This window comes from Rhincodon typus, chromosome 22 (genome assembly GCF_021869965.1).
Source record: "Rhincodon typus isolate 14 chromosome 22, sRhiTyp1.1, whole genome shotgun sequence".
In the NCBI taxonomy this organism is placed as follows: domain Eukaryota; kingdom Metazoa; phylum Chordata; class Chondrichthyes; order Orectolobiformes; family Rhincodontidae; genus Rhincodon; species Rhincodon typus.
In genome coordinates this window covers 39,855,462-39,881,228 of record NC_063353.1, presented here as the reverse complement: position 1 = coordinate 39,881,228, position 25,767 = coordinate 39,855,462, and the positions used below count along the sequence as shown (strand labels likewise).

Here is a 25,767-nt window from a genome sequence, read left to right as displayed (position 1 = left end):
CTTTTTCACTGGAGCATAAGAGGTTGAGAGATGACCTTACAGAGGTTTATAAAATTGTGAGGGGTGTAGATAAGGTTAATGGTAGGTGTCTTTTCCCTAGGATGGTGAATTTCAAGACTGGGGCATATTTTTAAGGTGAGAGGAGAGAGATTTAAAAAAAAACATGAGGGGCAAATTCTTTACACAGAGAGTGGTTCATGTGTAGAATGAACTTTCTGAGGAAGTGATGAATGCAGGCACAGTTACACCATTTAAAAGGTGCTTAGACAAGGGATTATGGACCAGCAGCAAGCAGATGGGGCTAGTTTAGTTTGGGAAGATGTTCAGCACAGACTGGTTGGACCAAAGGGTCTGTTTCCATGCTGTATGACTTTATGTCTTCCTTAATCATGATTTAAAACCTTATTTTGTTATGATCGCTATTGCATAGGTGTTCCCCATATATTCACTTCTCTCATCTGCTCTCGTTAATTTATCATGACTAGATCCAGCAGTGCTTCCTCTCTAACCATTACATAGTACTGACCACATGCTGGAAAACTCGAGTCTATTTCTTCTATCCCTTACTTCATCTTGTTAGTTTATTTTGGGGCAGTTGAAATCTCATGATTATTATTCAACACTTTTACAACTGATTTCAATTATTTCATCTATTTCATGGAAACATAGAAAATAGGAGCAGAAATAGGCCATTTGGCCCTTCAAGCCTGATTCACCACAGCCCTGTACAATTTCAGCAAGACATTTCTGCTCCTGTACTTGAATCCTTCCACTATGAAGACCAATAAACCAGATGTTTTCTTCATTGCTTGCTGCATCTGCTGGTGAGGCCACTCAGCGCTGGAAGAGATATGCAGATTCTGCATAATCCTCCCCCATTTCTTTCAAAACTGTGCTTAGCTGGCAACTGAATCAAAGAGGTATGCAGAGAAGATAGGGCTTGCAAAACAGAGGCTGGCGCACTATCATTGAAGTCCCTGCAATGTTCCTTTTCTTTTTCAACCACCTAATTTTTTTATTTGGTAACTATGCTCCTCTGGATCCACATTGCTCATTTTCCCCTGGACCAGGTATTTCCTCAGAGATGTTACTGCTCCGAACACTAATATTTCATTTACTGTGACGGAAAGCTTGCTTACCCATGGACACTAGCTGCCTGGCAAATTTATGTCTGCAGACCAGAAACAGTCCCAAGGAATGTAACCTCAAAGTGGTAACAACTCGAAGAAAATTTCCACTATAATCTTCAATCAATTGCCTTGAAACTTTTTCTTCCCCACCAAAAGCCCAACAACCATTACCATTCTTCCAAACTTTCAGCCCTGGTATCTAGCTCCTTTTATGGTCAACTGCCTCTGATCCTTCAAGACCACGTCTATTTATGTTATGTATCCGGGTCTCTCTTTCTGATTTGTCTCTCTCACCAAGGGTGTTATCTCTGTTATGGGAAGACTCTTTATCGCCTGAATTTATTTTTTTATATAGAATCCCTACAGTGTGGAAACAGGCCCTTCGACCCAACAGGTCCCCACCAGACCTCAGAGCATCCCACCCAGACCCGTCCCCTTGTAACCCACCTAGTCTACACATCCCTGAACACTATGGGCAATTTAGCATGGCCAATCCACCTAGCCTGCACATCTTTGGACTGTGGGAGGAAATCGGAGCACCCAGAGGACACCCACACAGACACGGAGAGAACGTGCCATCTCCACGCAGACAGTTGTCTGAGGCTGGAATCGAACCCGGGTCCCTGACACTGTGAGGCAGCAGTGCTAATCACTGAGCAACCGTGCCACCCCTCCGAGAAATTGAATCCCTCCAAGACTGCATCAAGGCAGAGTTCACATTTTATAGCTCTCCAAGGACATGTTATGTCAACACAAATTTGGTTCCATATTAAATGCAAGAAGAATGGTACAAGAAATAGTTTACAGGTAAAATTAACTGATATTTAACATATTAAGGAATTATCTCTCAGTTAAAAATTCACTGAATGCTCCCCAAATACTGTTACATTTTTCTCAGAATTCTCTAATAATTAATAGCGCACCTGAGGTGATTTTAATGTCCATGGTTGATGCAGTGTAGTGGTCAGAAAGTGATCCTGGAGTAGCTGCCGATATTGCTGGGTGTACAGATCTTGGCTCTACAGGTGTTGCTGCAAACAGACGACTTTCTAGATTTTCATTCATATAAAACTTGAAATATTTCAAACAAACTCAGGCCACCCATAAGTAGCAATGCAGCCTTGCTTTATAAACACTCCGTTAATTTCTTTTAGTTGAAAAAAAACAATAAATTTCCCTTCAGTGTCTCAGTCAAATTCCTAGAACAATTTCATACAATCACTAGTGTGCATGCAGGCCATTCAGCCCATCAAGTCCACACTGACCCTCCAAAGAGCATCCTACCCAGACCCACCCTATCCCTGTAACACTGCATTTCCCATGGATAATTCACCTGGCTTGCACATCCCTGGACACTATGGGCAATTTAGCATGGCCAATTCACCTAACCTGCCCATCTTTAGACTGTGGGAAGAAATCAGAGCACCCGGAGGAAACCCACGCAGACACAGGGAGAATGTACAAACTCCACACAGACAGTTATCTGAAGGCAGAATGGAACCCGGGTCCCTGGGGCTGTGAGGCAGCTGTGCTAACCACTGAGCCACCATGCCATCCAAGAAGAATTTATGAATCGACCAAGTTCTGGGGAGGGTGGGGCAGATAATTTAATACATGGAGTCTGTCAGTGTCGCTCTTTGCAAAAAAGTGATGAATGGGAATTTGGACCATAATAGCCACTTGAAGAGACCTGCAATGACTGAAGCCCCGGCAAAAGGAATAGAAATGTCTACAATCATAGGAGAGCACAGAAAAAGATGACTTGGCTCATGAAGCTCATGGCTCTGTGCAAGTGCGGCTTATTTAGCCCTAAACCCCTCTCCCTTTGCTCCAAAGACTTGCAATCATTTTCTCTTCCAAAATTGTCCAATACCATTTTGAAAGCTACAACTGAAACTGTTTCCACCATAATCTCAGGCAGGGCATTCCAGGTCCTAACCACTTATCTAAAAGAAAGACTTTCCCCAGGTCAACTTTACACTTTTTACTGATCACTTTCAGTCATTGTTCTGTGGTTCTCAACCCTTCTGCCACCAGGAGTATATTGCCCTATCTGCTCAGTCTGGATTACTTATTTAATGTTTTGAGAAGGAAAGTTAATTATATTAATTGTTATCAGGTACATGAGAAGAAACCAGGCAATGGTGTTGCTGCAGCAGCCATTCACAATTAATGTATCTAAACTGAGGAACAGAGCCCCATCAAATGGAACTCATCGTTTTTCAGTTAAAGAGTACCAGTGATTGAAGTACGTGATAAATTTTGCATCATGCTGTGCAGTAAGGCAAACGCATGGACTCGAGCAGATTAATGTTTCAGTTTTATTTCTGCAACTCCCATCTTTGCACGCCACTACTCCCACCCCCTATTTCTCATCCAAATGTTGCCCCCTGGTGATAACATCCACAAACACAGCTGATGACACCTAGCTGTACCTTGTCATCACCTTTCTCAACTTGTCCCCTCCTCCTTCCACCTGCCTCTGAATCGGGGGACTCTTTGTTGACATCCATTACTGGATGTTTCGAACTTTCCTTCAACTAAATATTGGGAAGACTGAAGCTGTCACCATTGCTCATCTTGACAAGCTCTGATTCCTAGTCACTAACTCTCTCCCTCTTGCTGGCAAGTGTTCGAGATGAAACCAGACTGTACACGATGCTGGTGTCATATCTGATCTTACGATGAGTATCTGATACAGATGGTAACTTCATCAAGATCACTTAGTTCTACCTCCATGACATCATCTGGTCATAAGCCTGCCACAGTTCATCTATTGCTGAAATACTTGTCCTTACTTTTGTCCAGACCTGACAACTCTAATGTTCTTCTCAGAGATAGTAGGAACTGCCGATGCTGGAGTCTGAGATAACAAGGTGTAGAGCTGGATGAACACATCAGGCCAGCAGCATCAGAGGAGCAGGAAAGGGACGTTTCTGGTCTGAACCCTTCCTGCTCGTCTGAGCTGCCTGGCCTGCTGTATTCATCCAGCTCTACACCTTGTTATCTCTAATGTTCTCCTGGCTGGTTTCCTACATTCTACTCCATGTAAACTCAAGGTCATCCAAATAAATCTACTGTCCATGTTCTAACTCACACCAAAATCCATTCTCCCGCCATCCCTTTTCTATTGACTTATATTGGGTTCTGCTTTAAGAACACTTGGATTTTAAAACTCTCATCTGTATTTTCAAATCTCTCCATGGCCTCACCCCTCATCATTGCTGCAATCTCCTCCATCCCACAACTCTCTGAGGTGTGTGCTTCCCTGTAATTCTGGCTTCTTGAGTATTCCTAGTGTTAATGACTTCATCATTGCTGCATCTGCTTTGACTTACCAAGGCCTAAACTCTGAAATTTCCTTTCAAAACATCTTTACCTCTTTTCTTGTCCTTTAAGGCACTCCTTAAAACCAACTCCTTTGACCAAGCTTATGGTCAGCTGGCCTAATATCTCAATGTATGGCCCAGTGTCATATTTTGACGGATAAAACATTCTTCTGAAGCGCCTTGAGACATTGTATTAAGTTAAAGCTGCTATGTAATTCCAAGTTGTTGTTGCAAAACAGTAATTTTCATGGTCTAAAAGATCAAAAGTACTGCAAGGCTGCTCCCAAACTGCCCAAGTAAGACAAGGAAATTCCAGACAGAAGGTTAAAGGGAAGAGGTGGGAGACAGGCAAGGTGTACAGCAGTGACATCTTAGCACAAGTAGGATAAACTCAGAATATTGCATCAGGATAAATCAGTGAAAAGTTAAGTTTAAAAGCAAGCCTGTTCGAAAAAAATGGACAAGCAACATTTGCAATGATAACCAGGCAATATTTTTAGGGAGATTCCTCTTGTGGGAGAACCTAGGACTGGGATCACTGTTTCAAATTAAGGGGTTGCTCATTTAAGATAGAGATGGAGAGAATTTTTTTTGGCTCACACAGGGTTGTGTGCCTTTGGAACTCATTTCTTCAACAGGCAGTGGAAGTAGAGTCTTTAGGCATTTAAGTCCGAGGGAGACAGATTCCCAAAAAGCCAGGGCTGAAGGGTTATTTGGGCTAGATGGATATGTGAGACTGTCAGATCAGCCCTGATCTTATTGAATGGCGAAGCAGGCTTGAGGGTTGACTTGTCTACTCCTGTTCCTAATTCATCTGTAAGCTTGATCGAATTTTTTTTCCATACCTTTTCTGGTAGATTCGACACTTGAATAGCTAACTTTATCACTCATTTTGTAATATTTAAGGGCTGTCCTTCTGCTGGAAGGTTACCATTCTGAACATTAGGTCATTCCATCCATATTCTGCATTGGGTAATGACTTGCAAAGTCTGACAGGGTACATGTAAATAATAGATGCTGATGATACGCAGTGTACTCAGTGCAGAAAACAATTTCTGCACATTCCAAACATATTTTACCCTCATTATATTTCTTGTTCAAATCTAAATGTGTGCAGTAACATTTTGGGGCAGTGACATACTTAAAATATCTCTTCCAGTGCTCTGGCTAACCGTAAAAGTTCACATACAGCATAATTTCATCAATATATCTATCAAAGACATGTCTATGGTTTCACTCCTAGTTTCATGCTTCAGCCACTGTCTTTCTGGTTTTTCTCACTTGCAGAGACTGGGCCACACACTTCCACTTGCCATCAGGAACATTAGAAGGATTTACAGGTTGACACTCAACCTGGTTGCCAACATTACAAACACATTCCATAGCCAATAGGTCTTGGAGTGAACCTTGAACTCAGAGTTTCTGGATCAGAGGTCAGGGCTCTACCCCGTGCCATAAGACCTACACAGCCACTAATAGGCAATGAATAACACATGAAATTTTAAGTATCATTTATACAATTATTATAAAGTTATAGCAATCAATAATATGCAATCTTTATCTCATAACGTAATGGTATTTAACTTGCATTTTAATATGGATCATTGAATGATATAGCACAGAAAGAAACCACTTGGCTCATGTTTACTGAAAGTTTTTTGAAAGAATCAGTGCCAGTCATCTTCTCATTCCCATCAATATTATTCCCTCTTACAAGTATTGATTCAATTCCCTTTTTTAAAATGAGTTACCATTGAATCTACCCTTTTTAAACAGCATCTTCCAGATCATTAACAATTCCTAATGTTTGGTTTGAATCTGGATGTAACCTTTAAGTGAGATAGTCAATATTGGCTAAGAAATGGATAAAAGAACAGTCAACAGAAGGTGGTGAAGTGGAATGTGAGAATTGCAGCATTTATAGCATGGAAGAAAGTCATTCAGCCTAATGACTCTATGCTGGTCCTCTATCCTGTCAGCCCCATTCCTCCAATTTACCCTGTAGCTCTTCAACTTTACTTTCTTCAAGCACCCATTCAATTTCTTTCCATTATCATTAATTGTCTCTGCTCCCATCATCCTAATGGGCATCAAATCCTGGGTCAACAGCATTCGCTGCATAAAAAGTCTTCCTCATGCTCCTCCTGCATCACTTGGTCAACATTTTAATGCCATCTTTCCTTGTCCTCGTAATAGGTCATCTACTATCCTTGCCTCTTTCACATTCCAATCTATGAATTTTCTTCCCACTTGCTTCAAGACTGGGTCATTGACTGAAAGATTAACTCTTTTTCCTCTTTCCATGGATATTACTGGAGCTGCTATTTACTTCCAGCAATTTTGTGCTTTTATTCCAAGACTGGGGCTTACAATTTCTAAACTGGTGGCAGAGTGCACACGTATGTCAAATTTAATGACATCTTTCCAAGAAGATTAACAGCACAAAGGAATCCAGACTATTGACTGTGAATCTCAGGTACTTCAAATTTCAGATAAAAACTCCGTCCCTTATCCATCTTTAGGCTTACCTCTTGTTTCAATTGTTTCAATTTGAGTTATTCCTCGAGGAACGGAATTCCTAACTGGCAAAATTATGATCATTACATCCATCCCATCTCCCATTAGGAAGAACAAAGTTTTTTTCATTCTCTCTTTTGCCACGTTCCTCTAAACCTCTTAGTTTTGATTTGGAACTGAATTATTATGGAGATTAAATTGTAAGTGAGTACATCTACATTAGATCCCTTTCAGTTGCTACACATACCAGAGTCCATGTTGACAATGCCCTATCTAGATCTGAGTTCATGTGATAGAATACAAAAGATTTACCAAACTGAAGAATTACTGCAATGGCTATAATGTTCCTAGGCCAGAATCATAATTAAAAATCAGAAACATAATCAAAGACCCCTCCCACCCCAGTTACAATCTCTTCCACCCTCTTCTGTTGGGCAGAAGATATAAAAGTTTGTGCGAACAGATTCAAGAACTGTTTCTTCTGTGCTGTTATCAGAATGGACCTCGTTAATGTTGATCTCTCTCTACCTTCCCAGTAGCTATAACACTGTACCCTGCACTCTGTTCTGTTACCCCGATGTACTTGTATAGTACAATCTGCCTGTAAAGCACCTAAGACAACACTTTTCACTGTAACTCGGTACATGTGACAGTAATAAATCAAATCAAAAATGTCAACGGTGTTCTGCTAACACTGCAGCTAAAGAGGCCGCCCTTCCTGCACATGCAGTTGCAGTGCCTCATTAACAAGGAAGTGAGAGTCAGAGGGTGATACATGCACCGTAGTAACAGCAGTGGCAGGAGAAACTGCGCATGTGCTGGCAGACAGAGTCTGGTAATGCAGTTCCTGTCAGAGGAGAGAATTATAGTATCTTTTTCTTTCCCAGACAGCACACCACAAACTTCCTCTCGAACTTTGATCTCCAACCACTTAACAGTCAGAGTCTAGACACAGCTGTACTCAAATTTTTTTACGAGGCTGATTAATTATTATTTTGAAGGGAAAGTACAGGTTTGCCATAAATCTATGAACACTGGCTGCAATGGTTTTTCACTGATGCGGTCAATACACTTGGGGTGGAAGCCTCTTTCACATTTAGTATTCATTGTTTTTTTCTTTTGACCTTTCAACTCCTCCGCCAGGAGCCTCAGTCTGATCTCAATTGTCTTCTCACACTAGTAACATAGTGAGACAGACAAAGCATGACCTTGTATCATGACCAAAACAGTCACCAATGACTACACCTTGATGGTACAGCTCCATTTCAGACTCATCAGGAGACTCTCTTGGTGTTACCACTTGTCACTAATCGATCTGAAGGACTTACAGGTTGCTAAGTCCTGGAGTGGGATTCGAGTTGTGGGCCTCAGGCTAAGTGTCGAGTGGTCAACGACACAGGTCCTCCCTCCGAGAACATCAACAACCACCCAACGTCTAGTGACCAGGTATCTATAAGCAGACCCACCAAACTCTCCATTCATAAGACTACAAGACTGGTTTATTTTTAGCCATTTTTAATTACTGATTCATTTGTCAGTGTCCAACAACAGCTTCTATTACTCACAATTGTGAAGGAAGTGAGGAGAATAAAAACAGTCATTTGGCAGGACAGAATTTGATCGTTGCAGCAAAAAAAAAAACACATTTTGTGAAGCTTATTATCTTGCATTCATCAGAAATTTCACAAGAATATTAATTGGGGGTAAACCAACATGTATATCGTATGAGAGGAGTGTACTCTCAGCACCTTCTTAAATGTTGGTTTCCTCTTGAATTGGTATTCTTGCAAAATGTCCTAATGAGTGCAAGACAAAAAGCTTTGACAAGATATGTTTTTTTAAAGTAATACACAAGGCTAAATATATTGATACTAAAAAAATTTCCATGCAGCTGGAGATAATTACTTTTCAAATCAATTTTATTATCTGACTTGTTTGGAAATACTGCAACACATCTCTAAGGCAGGTGGGACTTGAACACAGACCTTCTAGGCTCAGAGGTAGGAAGGCTACCTCTATGTTTCAACAATCTCTCACTACCTTTTAAATACAGGGGTGGAGGGAGAAATTGAACCTGGGGCATTATATCCAGAGGAGGAATGGCCTACTTTGGTAAGCCATTCAGACTGCTGAAGGGGTGAGATTGTAGTCTGTCCAAAGGGCCACATTCTCAGTAGGGCATTCTTATCATGGGCCACTGGTATGGAAGACAACATCCTTAGGAAATCAGATATAGGTGTAACCTCCTGTTGCACCTGAGTTTTAGATAAAATATATGGGTTTGGGGATTGTTGAGGGTTCAGTTCCTTGGAATGATCTCTACGCTGAATACCCCCAATTATTCTATCAGTTCCTGAGCCGCTCACGTAGACACAAGCTGTGCTTTTACAATGATATACATGAGTGTAGAACAACAAAGGACGTAATTTTAAACTGGAAGACAGTACAGCAAGAACTAATTTTTTCATTCATTCACAGGATTTGTGAATCACTGTCTAAGCCAGCCATCCCTAATTGCCCAGAGAGCAGTAAAGCATCGACCACATTGCTGTGGGTCTGGAGTCACATGTAGGCCAGACCAGCTAAGGATGGCAGTTTCCTTCCCTAAAGGACAATAGTGAACCAGATGGGTTTTTCCGACAATCAACAATGGATTCACAGTCATCATTAGACTCCTCATTCCAATGTTTTAAAACCGAAATTTTAAAAACATGGCAGATGGAGGTTACACCTATATCTGATCTCCTAAAGTGGTTGGATGTTCCCCTCCATACCAGTGGCCCATGATAAGAATGCCATTTTGAGAATGCGGCACTTTGGACAGACTACAATCTCACCCCTTCAGCGGTCTGAATAGCTTACCAAAGCCGGCCATTCCTCCTCTGGATATGGTCAGAACTTTACCTCAGTCTCGGGAGTAACAGACTAGTGGTAATACCGCTAAGCCATCACCTCCTCTGAAAGATCACTGATTGAAGCCCCAAGAATTATATAATGGTATAATTGGGGTGCAGACATTTTGTAATATAATGAAAGGCCCTTTTCCATCTGTAACCTGAAATAAAAGGATCAATTTTCACTTCCTGCAGAGGCTGTGGAGACCAGCTGGAGTTCATTCAACTGCTGGATTTAATGGCTTCAATGTAAAGGAAAATTGGATGGATATATAATGGGTGATCACCAAAAGTGAAAATTTGCCTAAGAAAAAGTGTTGGCAATCTAATTGCTAACAGTGGCATACATTACACCTTAATCCAATTCCGGTCATAAACAATGCGCAACGCACACACATCTTCCATTGGGAGCTCGGAAAGAAAGGTACAGACGAATATTTCATCCATTGTCCAGGGGTGGTAAAGTCGACTATATTCATTTCGCAACAGGGCTTTATCAGCACTGGTTGTGAATCAAACTTGGTCTAAATCTCTTAGTTAGGCACAGTGCTTTTTAATTTGTGGCAGCGAAAAGAAGGAAATCTGGATACATTACATCTACTGAGTTATTCTGTTTTACGTTATCTGTGACCTCTCAAAAAAATGAAATGAGTTTAGTGAAGCAAGGCTTTCCCTTTTGAAATTCTTGCTGACTATTCATTATGTTTTTGGTCTCTACATATTTTTATAATCAGAAGTAAAATACTCAGTAATATTACTTTCCATAGAACAATCCAGGTGACGAGTACAATGTTAAAACACAACATTCCAATATTAGTCTTTTGCATATGTGTAAGATAGGGTTCATGGGAGAAATGAGTCCAGTTTGCTTTTTCTCATTGTTCAGTTTATATACAGAGGATGAAAAATATAAAGTGCAGGAAAGTAGAGATACTGCACAGAAAATTGTGATATAACTGGAACTGTCAACTCAGCATGAGGCTAAACTTCAATGGAATTATATTGAATGTAAAGCAAATAGGCTTGTCCCGCTTCAGCTAACGCTACCCTAGTAACATTCTATTTCTGTCTCCCAAATGTGCTCATCCATCTTCCCCTCACATGTATCTTAAATCCAATTTTGAAAAAGCACCACATATTCCATCAATACCCACCTACACAATCACTATTTTGAAAGCTTATTAACTCCCTGAGTAAATCAACAACAATAGTAATAGTAGGAACTGCCGATGCTGGAGTCTGAGAAATTTCGGAAGGGTCCAGACCCGAAACATCAGCTTTCCTGCTCCTCTGATGCCACCTGGCCTGCTGTGTTCATCCAGCTCTACACCTTGTTATAACAATAGTAATAGCTGTGTTCACACTCATACAGACAGATAGCTGATTAGGGTTATCACTTTCCAACACTCAGGCTCACCAAGTCCTTTTATCCTCTACGTTCTAAAATTTTCAATTTATACAGGTCAAATAAAGATGACTTATCAGATCCTGCTAAATTAGGATTTCAGGAAACACAACCCAAGAAAACCTCTTCAGGGTGTCAAGCAATGCAGCTTTAAATTAAATGTTAATCAGTGTTAAATGTAATCAGATGTTATTGCACTTTGAAAAGCTGTTCACCTGAACAAGTAATAAAAATGATTACTTTTCTTTTACAGATCATCCACCATCTAAAAGTTAAAATAATTCAGCTGAAGTTTCTTGGTAGCTGATTAGATTCGTAATTGAATCAGCAATTATCTTAATATTAAAGATAACAGCTGATGATAGTATATTTGTCTGGCACGGTACCTGTTTGATTAATGACATTTTAAAGGTATGTTATATGAGCTGCATGAGATGTTACACACAGTAAATACTGTGTGCTTGGAAGAATCAGGTAATTTAGGATATGTAGTTCCCAAAGCTCTCCACCACTGAGATTTTCCTTATCTTATATTTGGGTCTATTATAAACTAATTGATAGAGATTGTTAATTATGGTGAGTCAAAAACTCCATCACCATTTGATCATGTGTCCACTAAATTGGTAGGTGAACTAAAGGGACTTTGGTCTCTATTTTTGTCCAGCAATATCAAGGCACACAGAATTTTTGAGAAATACTTTTAAGTTAGGAGGAAATAGTAAGAAAAGTTGATCTGTTCAAGTTGAGTAAAGGTGATCTGATAGAATTTTCTGAAAACTTTGAAGACGATTGGTAAGTAAAATTGAACAAGATGGAAAGAGGGCTCTTGTGACACTAGGAGGCAAGGTTCAATTCTAGAAGTATGCAATGACTTTTCTGAACAAGTTAATAAGAAAATAATTTGAACAAGACATGAAGCCTACTCCTGTTAACCATATTTCTCAATTTCTTAAATGATATTTGCCAAATCTTTGTTTCATGTAAGATAAGCCCCAGAAGAATTGTGCACCAAAATGTCACATCCAATTGCCCAATGTTGTGTTGCCATGTGATTCCCATTGATTTGAAATGTATTTGCAACTGCACTAGACACAGGCACATAAATGTATTTCTGCTTGAAGACAGTCCCTTTATACTGAGTCAAGTAAAGCTTGTGTATGTTCTAGTGCTGACAATAATATCACATCCAATTGAGTAGTTTTAATTAAACAGTGTTGAAAACTTATTGTGGCTGAAATTGACAATGACCTTCTTTGAAAGGACTAAATAAATCTCTGTACTAAGAAAATAATTAACCTGCCCACTGAAACTTAATTCTGAATTATATGTGATCATGATTTAAACTGCTATATGAAGAGTGAGAAGAGAAGAAGGAACAAAAACGCTATTTCACAGGTGACTGCTTCAACAATATAAAAGTAACATATTGCAGATGCTGGAAATCTGAAACAACCCAGAGAATGCTGGAGAAACTCATCAGGCCTGGCAGCCTCTGCGGAGAGAGAAACAGAGTTAATCTTTGGAGTCTGGTGTAACTCGTCTTCAGTTCTATTGAGTTTCTCCAGAATACTCTGTGTTTGACTTTGTCAGTGGTGCTGCCTTCATGTGAGAAAGTAAAGGAACATACAGTCAACCAAAAAAATTAATCTGGCAACCTATTCATTTTTATTCAGTGGAAGAGATAATATAGTAGGGGTTTTTATTTTGTTAAATTCAATAAAGTAGAGCATACAGAAGAGGTGCAAAGAAAGGAATGGTCAAAGCATTTTTTTGAGGAATGATATTTTAAAATTAACTAAGGGTGCTGAGCCAAAAGATCACCCCCGACAACATGCTTTACGATAGGAATTTGGGTAAAAGGAATTTAGCTACTCAAGTTCTTCTGACATTCAGTTAGATCATGAAGATCTGGATGGCAATAAATATCAAACCTGAATTACTCGCTGAATTACACCTTTTCAAAATGAGCTCAATACAGTGAGGCCCACTAGTGATAGAGGGCCTCACAGGATTTAAAACTTTATCTTGGTCTAAATTCAGGAGCATAGACCTGACTTCACACAAGATATCCAGGGTACAGAAAATTTAACACACAAGGGAAGGTGTATAAAGGACTGACTGCCAAAAGGCCATCTCTGATTCCACAATGTTTTTACACAGAGTCACATTTTATTCAGTTGAAAGAATTGCTTTGAGCGTATATGAACCAAAAATAATTGTGAAGAAGAGGATGATTAGTAAATTGTAGAAGTGACAAGTCCTTAAAAATTACAAAAAGGGGTTCTAGACATTAGTAAAACCCCAGTCAGGTATCCCTTGGATTTTAGGACATCACAGCAGTAGCTCAGAAGGGCAATTTTTTCACACAAAGGCTGGTGAGTGTCTGGAAGGGTCTGCCATAGATAGTGGTGGAAGCGAGTACAAATTTGTCATTTTAAGAAGCATTTAGATAGGCACATAGATGGAATGTGTATGGAGGGATATGGACCAAACACTAGCAAATGGGTCCAGTTTGACTGTGAAGACTGAGCGACATGGGCAAGTTGGGCCGAAGGGCCTGTTTCCATGCTGGAGGCCTCTATGACTCTATGTGCAAATGGGGTTAAGGTGCGAACAGTGAATGGTTTGGCCTAAGTACAATTCCGAGGCTGTCTCATTTGTGTTAGGAAATAAAAAGTATGGGATGTTCCACTTGTCAATTTTGTCTTATATTTTCTTCCATTCTTCCTTCTTTCCTGAAAGTGTGGACTCTTGCTGGATAATAACATACCATTGTGATGTTGCCGGTATCCTAAGTGGTTGCTGTTCTGGCTGCAATCAATGAACAAGGAGCACAAACCAGTACCTCTGATCTAATACCATACAATATTGGGCAGTTCCTTTAGCAACTGGTTTACTGCAGGAGCCATTGATATGTTTTGTTACAAAACAATTGAAATTGCTGGTACAGACATGATGGGCCTCCTTCTGTATGGTAAAATTCTATGGTTCTATGAATTCATGTTGTATAACACCAGGACAGAGGTTATTTTGTGGTGTAAAATGGGCACAACATGGGTCAACTTTGAAAGCCTGAAAGACATGATGTGAGATGGACTCTCAAGTGCACCTGTGCGACCACCTAAAACACGTCACTTCCTGGAGTTGAATTTGGATGATCAGAATGAGATTCTTCAATGGGGGTGTAAGGTTAAAAACAACATAAAAGATTTCTGTGGACCGAGGTAGAATAGGAATGCCCCTTGTTGCCAAGTTAATGCTCCACTAACTGTTCATGGGAGACACATTTGGGCCTCTAACTCTGGACGACTAATAGCTGCTAGCAGCTCAACCACATTTTTTATTCTTTCATGGCGTGTGAATATTGCTGGCAAGGCCAGCATTTACTCATCATCCTCAATTGGCCTTGAGAAGGTGCCGGTGAGCTGACTTTTTGAACTGCTGCAGTCCATGGGAGGTAGAGATACCAACAGTGCTGTTAGGGAGGTACTTACAGGATTGTGAAGCATCAGCGATATAATTCCGAGTCAGGATGGTGTGTGTATTGGAGGGGACGTGGTGTTGTTCCTGTGTATCTGATGTCCTTATTCTTCTGGATTGTAGAGGTTGTGCACTTGGAAGTTGCTGTCGAAGGAGCCTGCTTCAGTCACTACAGTGCACCTTTTACATGGTATATAGTGTGTGTGTGATTGCATGTTTAAGGTGATGGATAGAATACCTATTTTGGACCAGACTCAGAAATTCTGGTTAGTACTTGTGCTCCATGCACGCTACCGATTTCAGATCTGAAAAGGAGCCCAGTGTAATTTAAACCATTTTACTTTTTTCTGTTCTGTCAAACACACGCAGCCAGATGAGTCTCATGGTGAATAGGTCAGAGATATACATTTACAGTCTAATCAGGTGACCCACCAACTACTATAAAACACAAACTAATTCTTAGCCGTGAAAAGTTAAAGCATAATGTTTATGACTGTAATTAGCAGTAAAGTAGTTTCACCGTTACAATCACCAGCAAATTATCATTATAGACTTTACACTTCAATGTATCAGAGCAACATATATAGGTATTTTTATTGAACTTTGCAGTGTGTTGTGCACTAATGAAAAGGTCCAGATATGTCACTGACAGCTACCTATGAGATTAAGAGTTCATTATATGTACTATTTGTTGCCCAATTTTAAAGTTGGATTGTCCGTAAAAGAATTTGGAGATCAATTTATTTGGAGGCTGATGCTGTGATAGCTGAAGGAAATGTGAAGTTTCGCACTTTCTACGCTAGATCATTACTTCAGTGTTGTGTATCTTGCCAGATTATTAAGCCCCATAACCTGGTTAAGTTCAACGTGTTGTGGTGCAGAAATCAAAGTGATATAGTAGGAATGTGGAATTCACTACCTCAGTGAATGACTGATGCGATTGATAGAGATACAGTTAAGGACAGGTGAGAGCAGAATGAGGAAGAGGAGAATGGATAGTTGTGATAGTAGGTTAACATAAGAAAAGGTGGGACAAGGCTCCAGTGGAGCACAAAAACTGACATTGACTGGCTGGGCTGAATGGCTTGTTTCTGTGCTGTACATCTTATGTCATCCAATGCAAGACATGTTACTTACTTATACACTCGAGATTTGGCTCTGACCACTTGACTTGTTTAGAGTTGTTCTGACATCTGATGAGGTTTGATGTTCCTGCCTTTCTCTTATAACCACTTTGGCACTTCAATCGGAGTCTGTGACCAACTTCAAAATGTGCGTCCATTATTTCGCTTAGATCTATATTTTTAACTTTAAAGTCGGGCTTGCCGCAGTTTCCTATAGGTCAAAAGTGACAGAATATGATTTGGGTGTTATTCAAATCAAAATAAAATGAACTCTCGTGAGTGCAACGTAAATCATTTCTCTGATCACATCCGTCAAAGTTTACTTCAAAATAAAACTTGGAGGTGATCACACTGTTGATATCAGAACCATTTGCTCAAGATTCTTCTCTCAGGCCTTGAAAACTCAGGCCCAGCTTCTTAGTTCTCTCTCTCTCTCTCTCTCTCTCTCCTCTCTCTCTCACTTTGTACCTTGCCTGTAACACCATGGGCCCTTATCTTACTCAGCAGCTTCCTGTGCAGCACCTTGTCAAAAGCCTTCTAGAAGTCCAGGTAGATAACATCCATTGGCACTCCTTGGTCTACCCTGCTCGTTACTTCCTCAAAGAATTCTAACAGATTTGTCAGGCATGACCTTCCTTTGATGAAACCTTGCTGGCTTTGCCCTATTTTACCATACACTTCCAAGTATTCAGAAATGCCATCCATCATGATGGACTCCAAAATCTTACTAACAACTGAGGTCAGGCTAATTGGCCTGTCATTTCCCATCTTTTGCCTTACTTCTTCTTAAACAGGGGTGTCACGTTAGCAATTTTCCAGTCCTCTGGGACTCTCCCTGACTCCAATGATTCCTGAAAGATCACCACTAATGCCTCCACTATCTCTTCAGATACATCCTTCAGAATTCTAGGGTGTAGCCCATCTGGTCCAGGCGATTTATTCACTTTCAGACCTTTCAGTTTTTCTAGCACCTTCTCCTTGGTGATGGCCACCATACTCACCTCTGCCCACCCTGACTCTCTTAAATTTTTGGGATGCTACTTGCATCTTCCACTGTGAAGACTGACACAAAATACTTGTTCAGTTCCTCTGCCATTTCTTTGTTCCCCATTACTATTTCTCCAGCATCATTTTCCAGCAGCCCAATGTCCACTTTTGCCTCTCTTTTGCCATTTATATATCTAAAGAAACTCTTGTAACCTTCTCTTAAATTACTGGCTAGGTTACCCTCATATTTAATCTTCTCCCACCTTATTTCTTTTATCGTTGTCCTCTGCTGGTCTTTGTAGGCTTCCCACTTCCCTTTTGCCTCATATGCTTTCTCTTTTGCTTTTCTGCTGTCCCTGACTTCCCTTGGCAGCCATGGTTGCCTCATCTTCCCTTAAGTATACTTTTTTTTCCTAAGGATGAATTTTTGCTGTGTCTCCCAAATTCTTCCCAGAAACTCCTGCCATCGCTATTTCACTGTCTTTCCTGCAAGGCTCCTCTCCCAGTCAATTCTGGTCCTCCCTCATGCCTCTGTAGTTCCCTTTATTCAGCTGTAATAGCATTATATCAGATTCTAGCTTCTCCCTCTCAAATTATAGAGTAAATCCTATCATATTATGGTCTCTGCCTCCTAAGGGTTCGTTCACCTTAAGCTCCCTTATTAAGTCTGCCTCATTGCACAACACTAAATCCAGAATCGCCTGTTCCCTAGTGGGCTCCACCACAAGCTGCTCCAAAAAGCCATCTCGTAGACATTCTACAAATTCCTTTTCTTGCGATCCACCTGCATGTTGAAATCCCCCATGGTCACTGTAACCTTGCATTTCGTACACACCTTTTCTATCTCCTGGTGTATCTTGTGCCAGAAATCCTGACTACTGTTTGGAGGCCTGTACATAACTCTCATTATGTTTTTTTTTAACCTTTGTGGTTCCTCAACTCTACCCACACAGATTCTACATCAGCTTGAATTGCTATAAAATACATCCATTACATAAGAACAGGGGAGATGGGGACGTAGTGGTAATGTCACTGGGCTATTAATTCATCTCCCCAAGTTAATGTTCTAGGCATATCATGGCATATGGTAAAATCTGAATTCAACAAGAATCTGGAATAAAAATGACCACGTAACTACCATCAATTGTCATAAAAAAAATTTGGTTCACTAATTCCATTTTGCTAAAGAATTCTGCTGTCCTTATCTGGTCTGGCCTACTTATAACTCCAGACCCATAGGATTGCGGCTGATTCTTAACTGGCCCCTGAGAAATTAGGAATTGACAACAAATACTGGTCTAGCCAGTGACACCCACATCCCGTGAATGAATAAAAAAAAAATCAGGGCAGTCAGGTCCTTTACCGGCACTGCCATTCAGTAAGATTATAATTGAACTGATTGTGACTTCAACATTCCAATCCTGCCCTGCACAACCATTCGGTCCCCTATTGGTTTGCAATGTATTAACTTCTATCTTAAAAATAATCTCTGAACTGCTTTCTGGGGAAGAGAGTTCCCATCTCCCTGCTATAGGAAGGATGTTGTGAAAGGGTTCAGAAAAGAGTTACAAAGATGTTGCCAGGGTTGGAGGGTTTGAGCTATAGGGAGAGGCTGAATAGGCTGGGGCTATTTTCCCTGGAGTGTCAGAGGCTGAGGAGTGACCTTATGGAGGTTTATTAAATCATGAGGGGCATGGATTGGGTAAATAGACAAGGTTTTTTCTCCAGGGTGAAGGAGTCCAAAACTAGAGGGCATAAGTTTAAGGTGAGACGGGAAAGATTTAAAAGGGATCTAAGGAGCAACTTTTTCATGCAGAGGGTGGTGCGTGTATGGAATGAGCTGCCAGAGGAAGTGGTGGAGGCTGGTACAATTACAACATTTAAGAGGCATCTGGATGGGTACATGATTAGGAAGGGTTTAGAGGGATATGTGCCAAATGCTGGCAAATGGGACTAGATTATTTTAGGCTATCGGGTCGGAGTGGACGAGTTGGACCAAAGGGGTGTTTCCGTCCTGTGTATCTCTGAGTGTAAGACTCCCAACACTCTTTTTGACATTCAATAAGATTATCACCACTGAATCCTACATCATCATTATTGACCAAATTTTTAACTGAGTTGTGTTCACAACACTGCCGTTTCTGAATGGACCTCTGAAACGTTAACGTTAATCTCTCTGTGCACCTTCTCGGCAGCTGTAACACTATATCCTACACTCTGTCCTTGTACCCTGATGCACTGCATAGTACAATCTGCCAGTGAAGCACCTAAGACAACACTTTTCACTGTATCTCAGTACAGGTGACAGTAATAAATCAAATCAAATCAAAAACTGAACTAGTCTCATAAATACAACACCAACAAAAGCAGGATATTCTGGGGCAAGAAATTCACCTCCTGCTGTTCCCCCCAACTGCCCATCTCCCCCACACCCACCCCCATCACACCCCACCTCCCCCACCACACCCCACCACCCAACAAAACTGGTTTACTATCTGCAAGATATAAGTCAGGAGTGTGATGGAATGCAATCTATCCATCAGGATGAGCTACAGCTCCATCGATGCACAAAAAGCTCAGCATTATCCAGGACAAAGTAACTCGCACCAGGAGCAGGGGCAGAAATCATGGGTCCCAGAGCTGCTCCTGGTCACAACCCTCAACCTGAGCATACTGACTCAACCCTCTTCCCCATCCTCAACACCATCACAGCAGCCTGCCCCCATGGTGAGCAGAGTGGGGTCCCCTGGTTTTTAGGTCCTATTGCATTCCCTGAAGTAAATGCAACATCTTAAAGATTGCCTCTCTTCCCCACTGGCCAGATGCACTGCAACAACTCACCAATGTTTCGTTGACAGTTCCTTACAAATTTGTGACTATCAACTGGAGGGCAGCAATTCATAGAATCATCATAGTATCGCTACAGTGTAGAAACAGGCCATTTGGCCCATCAAGACAACACAGACCCTCCAAAGAGCAGCCTACCCAGAGTCACCCCCTACCCTATCCCTGCATTTCCCATGGCCAATCCACCTAACCTGCACATCTTTCAAACTGTGGGAAGAAACTGGAGCACCCAGAGGAAACCCGCACAGACGTGGGGAGAACATGTAAACTCCACGTAGTCCGTCACCTGAGGGTGGGATTGCACCCAGGTCCCTGGTGCTGTGAGGCGGCATGCTAACCACTGAGCCACCATGCTGCACCCCAATTGCATGGGACTATCAGCTGTATATGGTCCCCTTAAGATACACAATGCCTTGATTTGGTAACATATCACTCACTATAACTTCATTACCTCTGGTCAAAATCCTGAAACCCTCCCTAACACTACAGTCAAAGAAGATGGCTCACCATGACCTTCTTGGAAGCAGTTGGGGATGGTCAATAAATATTGGTCTTCCTACTGATGATGACATCTAATTAACTGATAGAGAAAAAAATCCTTAACTGCTTTGCTGGGTAATTTTCGAAGCAAGGTTTGTCAGGCATGACCTACCCAATACAAATCCATAACAAAAACAGAAATTGCTGGAAAAACTCACCAGGTCTGGTAGCATCTGCGCAGCGAAATCAGCATGAATGTTTTGGGTCCAGTGACCCTTCCTCTGAAACTTCCTTGAATTTGTTTCAGAAACTTTGTTTCTGATTTCCAGCAAATGCAGTTCTTTTGGTTTTTATTCAACACAAATCCGTGTTGGCTTTCTCTGATCAGGTCAAATTTCTCTCTGCGCTCCTTCATTTGTGTTCTTAATTTTGCATGCTGGCAAAAGAACAAAAGCAAGCAGAGGGTTGAAGATATTTTCCCAGGCCATTGGTGATGTGCTGGGAAGCAAGAGGGCCCGATATATGATGGGGAAAGTGGTGGGAGGAGCAACCCAGCCTTCCCCACCACTGTGGCGGATTACTGCAGTAGGAACATCGGTTACATCCCAGTGCCACCCTCTGCCTCCTACTTTCGAGCCAGTTCTGTATCCAAATGGCTATTCTCCCTGTATTCCATGTGATCTAACTTTGTTAACTAGTCTACCATACGGGACCCTGTCGAACACTTTACTGAAATCCCTATAAATTACATCCACTACTCTACCCATTGCAGGGGTCTGCCTGCCTGGACTTGGCTTCCCCACAGTGAATGCATGCATGGAATTTCCACAGCTCCCACCTCCTTCTGGCACAGGAGTACAGGTCAGGGAGAATGAGGGGTTCACCTGGGACATGGCTGAAAGAAAAAACAGCAAACAGTCAACAATCCTGCACTGTGTATAAAGGAGACAAGAAAATCTCAGAAACAGAATGTACCAATTGGTCACATGTCCCCTTCTCTGAGTGAGCATCAAAGATACAAGATACTCAGTTGAGCAGTGGAGGCTGTAGCACAGTGGTAACGTCATGGAATAAGTAGTCCAGACGCCAAGATTCATGCTGTGGGGAGATGGGTTTGAAACCCACCATAGCAGCTGGTGAAATTTGAATAAAAGGGGAAGGGGAAAATCTAGTCGGATGATGACCAAGAAGCCACTGTTGATAATCATAAATAACTATCTGGTTCACTAATGGCCTATAGGGAAGGAAATGTGCCCCATCCTTACCTGGTCAAAATAGAAATAGGTCATTCAATTCTTTGAGCCTGCCCCAAGATTCAACATGATCATCCAACTCATTACTCTGTTCCTGCTTTCTCCCACCCTCTGCCCTCAGACCTATATCTAAAGTTTTTTTAAAAACATCTAATGTCTTGGCTTCAACTGCTTTCTGTGGTAGTGAATTCCACAGGCTCACCATTCTCTGCTGAACAAACTTCTACTCATCTCAGTCTTAGACCCTTAGTTCTGGATTCCCTGGACACTGGGTGCATCCTTCCTGTGTTAACCCTGTCTTGTCCTATTGGAATTTTATAGGTTTATATGAGATCTCCCTCATGCTTCTAAACTCCAGCGAATACAGTTCTAACTGATCCAGTCTCACTTCATACATCAGATTGCCATCCTAGAAATCTGACTCCAGGCCCACAATATTGTGGCTGACTCTTAACTGCCCTCTGAAAAGGCCCGAGTGAGCTACACAGATCAAGGGCAATAAAGGATGGGTAATAACATTTGCTCAGCTCTCACGAACAAATATGGTAAAAATGGTGATGAAGAGTCTCTGTTTTGACCCTGGTGGCCGGGTGGATAATTTCTCTTACAGCATCATTAGTGTTATGGAGTAGGATAGTAGTTTGTGTTACTTTGCACAAAATTGCTTTGTGGCTTTCAATTAAATTGTTGCTGAAGCAGAATGCCAGGACATTCATGGGAATCAGTTTGTTTCCTTCATAAGAACCTACATATCTTCCTGTCCAACCAAATTTCTGCATTAAACCACAGGTCTTATCAAGACATGCCCTTGCATGACACGTAGGGCTGTGTATGTTCCTGGCATGAGGCTTTGCCAGCCTGGAAAATTCCACAACACAGTTTTCATATCATTGTCAACCCTCAACTTCCTTATAGAGGAGTACTGAAGGTACAGGTTCACAGGGGAAGGTGATGGTCTAGGGGTATTATCGCTGGACTGTTAATCTAGGAACCCAGATAACATTCTGGGGACCCATGTTCAAATCCCGCCATGGTAGATGGTGGAATTTGAATTCGATTAAGTATCTGGAATTAAGAATCTAATGATGACTGTGAATCCATTGTCAATTGTCGGGAAAAACCCACCTTGTTCACTAATGTTCTTCAGGGAAGGAAACTGCCGTCCTTACCTAATCTGGCCTACATGTGACTCCAGACCCACAGCAATGTGGTTGACTCTTAACTGCCCTCTGGGCAATTAGGGATGGGCAATAAATGCTGCCTAGCCAGCAACGCCCTCATCCCATGAATGAATAAAGACAAAAAAAGGTACCGATAACCCTCAGGTCGCCCATGCAAGTGGTTACTTTTTCAGATGTGGGTGTTGCTGGCTAGACCTGCATTTGTTGCCTACCCCTGGTTGCCCTTGAGATGGCAGTGGTGAACTGCCTCCTTGCAGTGCAGCAGTCCATGTGCTATACACCTACAATGGTGCCAGGGAGAAGGTTCCAGGATATTGACTCAGTGCCACTGAATGATGCGAATGCACGCTAAAGGACCCAAGTTAATGACAGATAGTAATCTATTTGACCATGGTAGGTATCCCAACTGATCCTAAATCCCTGATGAAAGGAATATATCCACGCAACAGTCAGCAAACAAGGGCTTGATTCTAAATTACTTATGGTGGGTGAAATGGGTTTTGGGTAGGTTTTTGGACCCCTCATTGCCATGCCAATGAACTGGAGAATACTTTCCACTTGCAGCTGTGTTTTTGGAGTGGGGGAATCTTCCCATCCCCAACCCCCCATGAGCTCACCCCCACAGCACAGTACGCACGACAATCAGCAGTCTGCTCACTCTACCAAAAAAATATTTAAGGCTCAACAGAGCTTGTTTAAGCTGCTAATGTGCCATAAAATGGTTGGTATAAGCAGGTGGACGGGAGTCAGATACCCATATTTTGTAAGAGCATTTTCTTTGGGCAGTGTTGTAGAATAGAGAGACCCAGGGTTCTGGTACATAATTCTTTGAAGTTTGCATCACATATAGGTAGGGTGGTTAAGAAGGCATTTCACATGCTTGCCACCATTGCTCAGACCATTAAGTGTTGGAATTGGGACGTTATGTTGAGGAGGTACAGAACGTTAGTGAGGACACTTCTGGACTACTGTGTTCGGTTCTGGTCATCCTGTTATAGGAAGGATATTGTTAAGGGAGAGAGGGTTCAGAAGAGATTTACCAGTATGTTGCCTGGAATGGAGAGTTTGTGTTTATAAAGAGAGGCTGGATAGGCTGGGACTTTTTTCACTGGAGCATAGGAGGTTGAAGGGTGACCGTAAACTGGAGGAGCAATATTCTGCCTCGGGAGCCTACAGCCCGCTGATCTAAACATAGAATTCACTAGTTTTAAAATCTCCTCACCCCCAGTCTCCTTCCAAGTCCAACCCTCCCTCTCATCCCCACCTCCTTGACCTGAAACAACCTGCCCATCTTTTGTCCCACTTATCCACCCCACCCATCCCACTGACCAATCCCCAACACTCCCTATCTGCATCCACCTATCAACGTCCCACCTACCTTCCCCAGCCCCACACTTCCTCTGTCTATTTATTTCCAAGCTCCCTCCCCCCCTCCCCATTTCTGAAGAAGGGTCCTGACCTGAAACGTCAGCTTTCCTGCTCCTCTGATGCTGCCTGGCCCTGCTGTGTTCCTCCAGCTCCACGCTGTGTTATCCCTACATGTTGCGTTGGCTGAAAAGATTGTGTGGTCATGTGCTGACGTGAAGTCAACAGACCACATTTGTATGAGTAACAGGAACAGGGAAGGCAGCTACTGACTGGTGGTAACACCAGAAAGTCCTGCATTTTTGAAATGTTCTTCATGACTTAGAACAAAGAACAACACAGCACAGGAACAGGCCCTTCTGCTCTGCCGACACATTTTGCCCTTCCATATAAAACTATCTTCACTTACAGGACCCATATCTCTCTAATCCCTAAATCCTTTCTGGATGTCCTGGAACATTTTACACCAATTAAGTACTTTTGAAGTGTGATAACTTTTACGAAGTAGGAAATTTTGCAGCTAATTCGCATTGCATAAAGTGTCTGGTTATATATGGTTTATATGGTTTAGATAATATGGTTTTTCAGTAATATTGGCTGGGGTATAAATATTATCCAGCATAGAATGAACTCTCCTGCTCAACTTTGAACCATGCTGTAGGAGTGATAAGATACAGCTAAGAGCTCAGACTGTGGCTCAAGTTAGCACCTCATTGAAACATGGGACCATATTCATTATCTGGACATGGGAGCAAAGGGCAGAAGTTCCAAATTTGCACACAATGTGAAGTTTGGAAATGTTGAAGACATGGTGGAAGATAACAATAGAGCACACAGCTAAGCTGGTAGAAGGGGCAGACACACAGGAAATAAAATTCAATTGGTGATAGTGTGAGTTGGTGAATTTTGATAGGAAGAATGCAGAGATACAAAAACAAAATAATGGTTACTATTTGACAAGAATTGGCGGGTCTAGTTGTGTACAAATTTCAAAAGGTAGTTCAACAGATCAACAAAGTAATTAATGTTATGTTGCTACCATATTTGCCTTAAACATCCAGTATCTGCCTGCAGACTGGTCAGTGGTCTTCTAGAATTTTTTTTGAAGCTGTCAAACTCCTGCCTCCTGGTAAACCAACTCTGACTAATGGCTTCTGTGTCTGGCCATTTAAATGTTGCATTAAAACTGGCTGGTGTTGATGCCCACAGATTTTAGCTATCTCCGCCAGTACCTATGCAGACACCTTCTGGATGTATTTTAATGCTGGTTGCAAAGTTTTGTCTGGTGCTTTCAAAAAATGGAGGAATCTCAACTGAAGTATGGTCTCCAGTTTGACTTCAGAAAATTTGTGAATGCTTTGGACAGGGCATAGGGAAGCCCACACACACGTTTTGAAGGATGAGAGCCTTCAGTTATGTGGATGGATTGGAGAGGCTGGCTTTATTTTCTTGGGACAGGACAACAGAGGAGATTTGATAGATGTATCAAAATCATGAGGGGCTTAGCAGGGTAGATAGCAAGAAACTGTTTCTGAAAGAACTATGGATGCTGGAAATCAGAAACAAAGCCAGAAATTGCTGGGAAAAAACCCAGCAGGTCTGGCAGCATCTGTGGAGAGAAAGCAGAGTCCAATTTCAAATCCAGTATTGGGCACGAAGCATTGACTCTGCTTTCTCTCCACAGATGCTGCCAGACAACAAGGTGCAGGGCTGGATGAACACAGCAGGCCTAGCAGCATCATAGGAGCAGAAAGGCTGACGTTTCGGGCCTAGAC

General features: G+C 41.7%; 1 protein-coding gene across 1 annotated transcript in view; it reads right to left on the bottom strand.

The window, feature by feature from the left end:
• LOC125481056 (protein TASOR 2-like) overlaps positions 1 to 25,767 on the bottom strand; it is an 80,358-nt gene that overhangs the window by 29,462 nt on the left and 25,129 nt on the right. The window contains exons 2-3 of the mRNA XM_048609996.1: positions 15,893 to 16,090; positions 2,054 to 2,161 (exon numbers count right to left, since the gene is read on the bottom strand). Of these exons, the coding sequence (XP_048465953.1) occupies positions 2,054 to 2,161; positions 15,893 to 16,090 (306 nt within the window). The remainder of the gene's footprint in view (positions 1 to 2,053; positions 2,162 to 15,892; positions 16,091 to 25,767) is intronic.